Source organism: Balaenoptera musculus, chromosome 2 (genome assembly GCF_009873245.2).
Source record: "Balaenoptera musculus isolate JJ_BM4_2016_0621 chromosome 2, mBalMus1.pri.v3, whole genome shotgun sequence".
Classification (NCBI taxonomy): Eukaryota; Metazoa; Chordata; class Mammalia; order Artiodactyla; family Balaenopteridae; genus Balaenoptera; species Balaenoptera musculus.
This window is the reverse complement of record NC_045786.1, coordinates 148193582-148202169: the sequence shown is the minus strand read 5'-3', so window position 1 is coordinate 148202169 and position 8588 is coordinate 148193582. Positions and strand designations below refer to the sequence as shown.

The 8588-nt window shown below is 38.7% G+C and overlaps 1 protein-coding gene across 1 annotated transcript; it reads right to left on the bottom strand.

Annotated features, from left to right (window-relative positions):
* Positions 1-1636: 1636 nt before the first annotated feature.
* LOC118891105 (protein SET-like) lies at positions 1637-3458 on the bottom strand. Its single transcript, XM_036844744.1, has one exon. The coding sequence runs from the start codon at positions 3381-3383 to the stop codon at positions 2508-2510; it is 876 nt and encodes a 291-aa protein (XP_036700639.1). The 5' UTR covers positions 3384-3458; the 3' UTR covers positions 1637-2507.
* Between the last annotated feature and the right edge of the window lie 5130 nt (positions 3459-8588).

Sequence of the window (8588 nt, the reverse complement as noted above, 5' to 3'; positions counted from 1 at the left end):
TTTGAGAATGAGGTGTAGTGAATACTATTGTCTGCCTTCAGGACATCCATTTCCTTCCTTCTTCCTTCTTGATAAAATCCCAGTTTTGTTCAGGAGTCCACATCTTCCCTTACATATCCCATGTCACTAAGAAAAAGCTGACTATCTTCAGCTCCAACAGTAGGTCGCTGCAGTTAAAGTCAATCATGCCAATATCATCTCCTTGCCTTTTATTGGTTCAGAGATTCTGGCTTAACCTAATCAGCCTGTGGCATTTCTTTTTTATTTTGTTTTGTTTTGGCTTGGTTTTTTGGCCCTGCTGCGCAGCTTGTGGGATTTTAGTTCCCCGACCAGGGATTGAACCCCGGGCCCTCAGCAATGAGAGTGCAGAGTTCTAACCACTGGACCGCCAGGGAATTCCCTGCATGTGGCATTTCTTAGGCCATTCAAAGATTGGCATCTGTCCAAAGTTGGCACAATCATGCTGACGAGCAGGATTTTTATTACATGGTTTGGGGAAGAGACCCTATTTCTCTCTAAGAGATATGAACAAGGAACATGTTGCTCCAACTGCTATTTACAGCCAACTGGGGGCTTTGATGACAAAGCCAACAGAGGGGGAAGGTCAGAACTGAGAGATATGGAGCTTCAGCCCTGATAGTGCTGTTTATAGAGCTCACTACCTTTGAAACTCCTGTTATTTGAGATGTATTTCCTTACTGTTTAAGGTAGACTGAGTTAGGATTCCCGCTACTTGCACTGGAACCACCCTAACTGAAACCTGGAGGTACATTTTAAGGATACATAGAGAAACAGGAACCTCAGACACACAGTTGGGCCCCATGGAAGTTTAAGAACCCTACTTGTCACTACAAGAAGGGCTGAATATGTAGGTCTCACAGAGAGTGGAATGTGGCTCAGGAACTGGGTGGCCCTTAGGACCCAGTGTAGACCTAGCTGTCACTCTCTCAGCATTAGTAAGTTTTTGATCAGTTCTTATCCCAGGACTCTGCCATCTTGGTACTCTTGTTTCAGGTGCATCCCTGCTTTTCTTTATGTATGATTTCTAATCTTGCTATAGCTGTTCAACTCTTCATGTCTTGAGATCTAAATTCCCCAAAGAGAGGATCCATTTCCTTAAGACAGTCCATCTCATGAACCCCCTGCCAATCTATAGATTAGATGTTTGTGGGTAAGATGCCCTACCCTTGACTCAATTAACAGTAGTCAAGGGACTTCACTGGTGGCACAGTGGTTAAGAATCTGCCTGCCAATGCAGAGTGCACGGGTTCAATCCCTGGTCATGGAAACTGCAAGTTGCAGGATGCAGCCAAAAAAAAAAAAAAAAAGCAAATAAACACCCTATACCCTTCATTTAGGCATATCATTTGTTGATGTTTTGCTACATTCTCTCTCTCCCTCCCTCTTCCATCTATCTGTCTATCTATCTGTTTTTCCCCAATCCATTAAACAGTTACTTGAAGCTATTGTGACCCTTCACACCTAAACATTCAGCAGGTATTTCCTAGGAACAAAGCTATCCTTACATGCAACTACTATATACTATTCACTCTAAGGAAACTTAACATAAATACAATTACAATCAGCCCATTATTTAAATTTCCTCAATTGTCCCAATAATATCCTTTACAGTTTCTTTTTTTGGTGTGTGTGTACACATTTAGTTTTATTGTAACAAAGCAACTTGTACAATTTTAACGTTTAAAACTGAACATCATCTTTCCTTTCCAGTGAAACAAAAAGAAAAATTTAAAAATAAACAGGGACAAAATTACAATAGAGAATGTTAATTGCAAGTAAGATCCTACAGGTTCTGCTGATTCTCCCATCGAGTGGTAGGGCTCAAGTCATCATTAGGAGAGAATTTTATTTTAAAAGTGTCATCTTAAATTGCAAGGATGTCCGTTAAACATCACAATTAAACATGCCAAAGGAGAAGCCATGTTGTCAAAATGCCCACTTAACCCACCCAAACATCTCAAACCCACCCTTTGCTGACCTTCTATAACCCCATTTTTTAAAGTTTTTTTTTTCTTTTTTTAAATAAGAGAAAGTAGACAGATACATGTTGGTAAACGCTAACTGTCCATATTCACATAGAGACACAGTGTAATCTCTGAGCCCAATATACAGAGAAAGGAGGAAAAAAGCTAGAATTCTATGCACTACTACACAGGGGCCTAGCACCCTCCAGCTTCCAGCAGAGCTAAGGAAGCAGGTTTTTCTTTTTTCCCACAGAGAATGGTGGTGTTGATTCCATAAAGTTTTTGTTGAGACAGGAAAGGATAAAAATGAATTTGGAACAGAAAGGGGTAGAGATTCTTTTCCCACTGAATTCTGCTCAAGGTAATTTCCCCCCAAATAAGTTGTGATCCATAGTATAAAGGAGAAAAGAGACCTCAAAAACAGGGCGCCTGAACACAAGAGGAGAAGAGAGAAAGACTGCAACTTGCTCCCAGAGACTGGAGAAAATTAAAAAAGGAAGGTTGGAATCCATCAGTGTTCCATTAGTCATCTTCTCCTTCATCTTCCTCTCCTCCCTCCCCCTCATCATCATCTTCATCTTCTTCACCTTCATCCACATCCCCTTCTTCATCAATATCTTCCAATCCTTCTTCCTCTTCTTCATCATCATCATCTTCTTCTCCTTCCCCTTCCTCATCATCCACGTCCGGAACCAAGTAGTACTGTAATGGATTTGGCCAAATATCATCTTTGATGACCTCTCCTAACTCATCTGCACCTGCATCAGAATGATCAGTAAACCAGGTGAAGAAGCCTGCTGGTTCCTCATGCTGTCTCTTCCTGCTGGCTTTATGCTGCGTTTGACTTGAACGTTTTGTCAAATCCTTTCTGGATTTCCATTTGATTTGAGTGGACTTTGAAGATGGATCACCACTCTCATTCAGATGAAATTCTTTGGAGAGAACTTTATTTTCGAAGTAAGGGTTTTCATCATAATAAAAATCTATTCTGTAACCTGAGTTAATATCTTCCAATTCTGTCACTTCCACTCTTGTCAAATAATGCAGCGCCTCTTCATCCTCCTCCCCAAGCGGTGCAGACACTTGTGGATGGTTAACAAATGTTACCCCAAAATTTGGGATTTTGGCCATCAATTCCGACCTCTTCTGAAAAAATGGTTGGCGGAGTTTGTTATATTTCTGTTCTACTTTCAAAATCTCCTCACTGGCTTGTTCGTTAAGTCTGTCTGTTTCATTTTGTACTTCATCAATATGTTCAATTGCTTCTTGCTGTTCTTTTTCTTTGTTCGTCAAGTTCGGAGAAGCAGACGTTTCCTCTGGCTTGGAGGCAGGAGTCAGTCTCGGTTTCTTCGGTTTCTTTGCTTGGGGTGGAAGTGAAGACTGGTGTTTGGGGGCCATGCTGGGAGAAAAGCCAAGAATCCACCCAAGGGAAGATGCTCGTACCAGGAGCTCTGAGAACTCTACAGTTTCTTATTTTTTTAATTCAGGGTACAATCAAGGATCACACATTGCATTTAGTTTTCATGCCTAGTCTCCTTTAATATAAAAACAGTTCTCTAGCCTTTTTTTTTCTTTTATGACATTGACATTTTTTAAGACTCCAAACCAACTGTTTTGCAGAATGTCCCTAAACTTTGGATTTCAGTTTCCTCATAATTAGATTTAGTTTTTTTTTTTTAAATTTGGGGGGACAAAAATACTACATAATTAATGTATCCTTATATACCCCACAACATGATGTACATTATGTCAGTTTGTCTCATCAGTAGTGACATCAAGTGTGATCATTTGGGTAAGGCAGTGTTTGCCAAATTTCTCTATTGTAAAGGTATGTACAGTAATCTATGGGATAATACTTTGAGGTTCTGAAAATATCTTGTTCCCTACAGCTTTTTACCAATGGTTCTGACATCCACTGATGATTCTTGCCCAAATCAGTTATTACAATGGTGATTGTAAATGATTTTATATTTCTATTCTTCCTTCTACATTTATTAGTTGTAATATTCCTATACAAAAAAGCTCCCTCGGGGCTTCCCTGGTGGCGCAGTGGTTGAGAGTCTGCCTGCCAATGCAGGGGACACGGGTTCGAGCCCTGGTCTGGGAAGATCCCACATGCCGCGGAGTGGCTGGGCCCGTGAGCCACAATTACTGAGCCTGCGCGTCTGGAGCCTGTGCTCCGCAACAAAGAGAGACCGCGAGAGTGAGAGGCCCGCGCACCGCGATGAAGAGCGGCCCCCACTTGCCGCAGCTAGAGAGAGCCCTCACACAGAAACGAAGACCCAACACAGCCATAAATAAATAAATAAATAATATTAAAAAAAAAAAAAAAAAAAAGCTCCCTCATCTCTCCCATTTTCTTTGTTTATTCTTAATATCTTATGGACACATGGATTCTTTATTAAAAATGAACATGTTGTACACCTTACATTTCTACAATGTTATACATCAAATATATATCGATAAAAATTAAAAATAATCATGTGATAATCCACTACTGTCATTACTAATTTTGATCCTTAAATTGTCTCAAATTTGACCAACATGAGACTTTTCAAGCTGGTTCCTGTTTCTTTTGGCAAGTCCCCGTCAATTTTTGAGCACTTCCTTGCATTTTTCTATAATTAAAAAATTTCCTTATTATGAAGAGGGCCCAAGATGGTGACATAGAAAGCTCATGAACTTCCTTCCTCCCATGGACACACAGAATGTACAGCCATGTACAGAGCAATTCCTCTGGGAGAAATCCAGAAACTAGCTTAGCGACTTCTACACATCGAGTAGATGAGAAAATACTCACCTCAAAATGGGTAGGAAAGGCTGAGACACACTCTCACCATGAACCTCACCCTCAGTACAGGGCCATACAATTTGGGGGGAACCCCCAATTCCCACCTTCTCCCTGAGGAGTGAAAGGTTTGGACCCACATCTTGTGCCCCAACTTTTAAGGTTCTCACATCAGGGATGGGTCCCTAAAACACCTAGCTCTGAAAGCCAACAGGGCTTGTGTCCATGAGTCCCACAGGACTACAGCAAATAGAGAAGCAATTCTTAATGGGTCTGTGACTTCCTTTGATCATCAAACTTTCATTTCTCACTGTGCATCGCTTGGATCTTGTAATATGTTTTTTTAATTGTAGTAAAAGACACATCACATTACATTTGCCATCTTTATCATTTTTAAGTGGATATTTGGGTTTCTTCCACCTCTTGGTTATTGTGAATAATGCTGCAATGAACATGGGTGTGCACATATCTCTTTCAGATTCTGCTTTGAATTCTGTTGTATATATAACCAGAAGTTATGATTGCCAGATCATATTGTAATTCTATAATTTTTTTGAGGAACCACCTCAAAAACTACTATTTTCCATAGCAGCTGTACCATTTTACATTCCTACCTATAGTGCACAAGTGTTCCAATTAATAGGATGTTGGTCCCATCCTCACCAACCCTTGTTCATTTTCTGTTCTTTTGATAGTGGCTACCTTAACAGGAGAGATGTAATACCTCATTGTGGTTTTGATTTGCCTTTCTCATGATTAGTGATGTTGAGCATCTTTTTCATGTGCTTGTTGGCTATTTGTATATCTTCTTCAGAGAATTGTCTGTTCAAGTCTTTTGCCCGTTTTTAAAATCAGGCTGTTTTTTGTTGTTGAGTTGAAGTTCCTTATAAATTCTGGATATTAATCTCTAATCAGATATATGATTTCCAAATATTTTCTCCAATTCCTTAGATTGCCTTCCACTCTCTTTTTTTTTTTTAAACATCTTTATTGAAGTATAATTGCCTTACAATGGTGTGTTAGCTTCTGCTTTATAACAAAGTGAATCAGTTATACACATACAATATGTTCCCATATCTTCCACTCTCTTGATTGTTTCTTTTGATACACAAAGGGTTTTAAGTTTGATGTAGTCCCATTTGTCTAGTTTTGCTTTTGTTGTCAATGCTTTTGGTGTCACACCCAATAAATCATTGTGAAATCCAATGTCCTAAAGTTTTCTCCCTTGTTTTCTTCTAGTTTTATAGTTTAGGTCATGTGTGTAGGTCTTTAATCCACTTTGAGTTAATTTTTGTATATGGCGTAAGAGTCTAACTTCATTCTTTTGCATGTGGATATCCAGTTTTCTGAGAACCATTTGTTGAAAAGACTGTCCTTTTCCCATGTGTGGTCTTGTACCCTTGTAGAGAATCATTTGGCAATACGGTCAGCCCAACATATCCGAAGGTATTGCACTGGTAGATTCAAGCAGCTGGGGATAGAAAATATTTGGGGGAAAAAGTTCCAGAAAATTCCAAAAAGCAAAATTTTAATTTGCTGTGCACTGGTAACTATTTACATTGCATTAGGTATTATAAGTAATCTAGAGATGGTTTAGAGTATATGGGAGGATGTGTATAGGTTATACGCAAATACATCACCATTTTATATTAAGGGACTTGAGCATCCACAGATTTGGGCATCTGTGAGGGTCCTGGAACCAATCCCCTGCTAATATGGAGGAACGGCTGTATGTGTATGGGTTTATTTCTGGGCTCTCTATCGTTGCATTTGGTCTATATATCTGTCTTTATGTCAGTACAACACTGTCTTGATTACTACTTTGCTTTGTAGTATGTTTTGAAACCAGGAAGCATGAGGCCTCCAACTTTGTTCTTCCTTTCCAAGATTGTTTTGGCTATTCGGGATCCCTTGAGATTCCACACCAGTTTGGCATTTTTTCCTTTCCATTTCTACAAATGTTATTGGTATTTTGATAAGAGACTGTATTGAATCCATAGATCGCTTTGGGTAGTATGGACATTTTATTGCTATTGAGTCTTCCAATCCACAGCACAGAATGTCTTCCCATTCTCTTGTATCTTCTCTGATTACTTTTAGCAACATTTTGTAATTTTCAGTGTACAAGTCTTTCACCTCCTTAGTTAGGTTTATTCCTAGGTATTTTATTCTTTTTAATGCTATAGCAAATTGGATTGTTTCCTTAGTTTCTTTTTTGATTGGTCATTGTTAGCATACTGAAATGCAACTGACTTTTCCATGTTGATTTTGTATCCTGAAACTCTGTTGAAATCATTAATTAGTTGTAACAGATTTTACAAATGGATTCTTTAGGATTTTCTACATAAGATCATGTCATGTGTGAACAGAGATAATTTTACTTCTTCTTTTCCAATTTGGATACCTTTTATTTCTTTTTCTTGTCCAACTGTTCTAACACAGACTTTTCAACATGTGCTTTATCAGTTGGTATAGGCTAAGTTATGCTATTGTAAAAAACAAACAAAAAACCAACCCAAATCTCAGTGGCTAAAACAACAAATGCCTATTTTTCATTTACCCTAGTGTTGGGATGTTCTGTGGGATCCAAGCAAAGCAAGGTTCCATCTCTATGTTTTCATGATTTGAAAGGCAGGCCAAAGGGAGCATAGTTCATCACATAATGACTTTTAAAACCTCTGCCTAGAAATGATATACGTCATCTTCACTCACATTGCCACACTTAACTTCAAAGGTGGTGGAGAAGAGCCATCCTACCCTCAGTCCATAAACAAGAGAGCCAGAAATATTTGGTAAACAGCACAAAAAACTGCTACACTCTACCCTTCTAGTTACCAAATGTTGATCTCACTTTCTCTACCACAGGCCAAGTATACACTACACAACTCCCCCACACAGACACTCTCAAAGTCCTGTACAATCATGACATCATGCTCAAAGTCCACGATATCTAGGTGGAGCACAGCCATCTCTACAGCAAGGGGTATATGTAGTAGTATCAGTGTCAGGAGGTGTGGCTTTTTTTTGATCTAGAGACCTATGCACCAAGAGGGCAAATTATCTGCCCTTATAACACTAAATATACAATTGGTGGAATAGGAACAGGACAAATAGAGCGAACACTCCTGTTGAGAAAAGGAAACAAAACAAAACACATAGAAGTGACTAGTCTCTAGCAATTCTGTCTACAAGATGAACTGTGCAAGGGCACCTTACTTTGGGGGTAAGGAATTCAGAAAAGCTAAAAATAAAAGGACAGGCAAAAGTAGATAAGGCAAATGCATTACAAAAAAGAAAAAGAAAAAGAAAGCAAGGATCCTGTTCTTAATATAAGAAAAAGTAGAATTCAGGCTAAAGAGCATTAAATGAGACAAAAAGAATACACTATAATGCTAAAGGCTACAGTTCACAAAAAAAATATCAGTTATGAGTATCCATGCACAAAACAACACAGTAGCAACTTCCGTCAAGTGGAAACTCTAAGAAATGCAAGGAGAAATAGACAAAGTATACTAAGATTAGAAAACTCTATTTCTCTCAGTGTGAGACAGATCAGAGTCAAAAATAAATGTAAGGATACAGGTGACCTAAACAATCAGGTAGATCTTATGCATAAATATCAAACCTTTTACCCTGATAATACCAGATAATACAGAATGTACCTCCTTTTCAAGTGTACATGGAACTTTCATGAAATTGACCATGTTAGGCTACAAAGAAAACCTCAATATTTTCCATATTGCATATTCAAACAGCATATTATTTTTGCATGCCTTTTCCCATCTTTTAATTTACTGAGGTGTAATTTACAAATA

What these genes read in the sequence shown, in the direction of transcription:
- LOC118891105 (XM_036844744.1), bottom strand. Translation starts at nt 3,383, where the DNA reads ATGGCCCCCAAACACCAGTCTTCACTTCCACCCCAAGCAAAGAAACCG.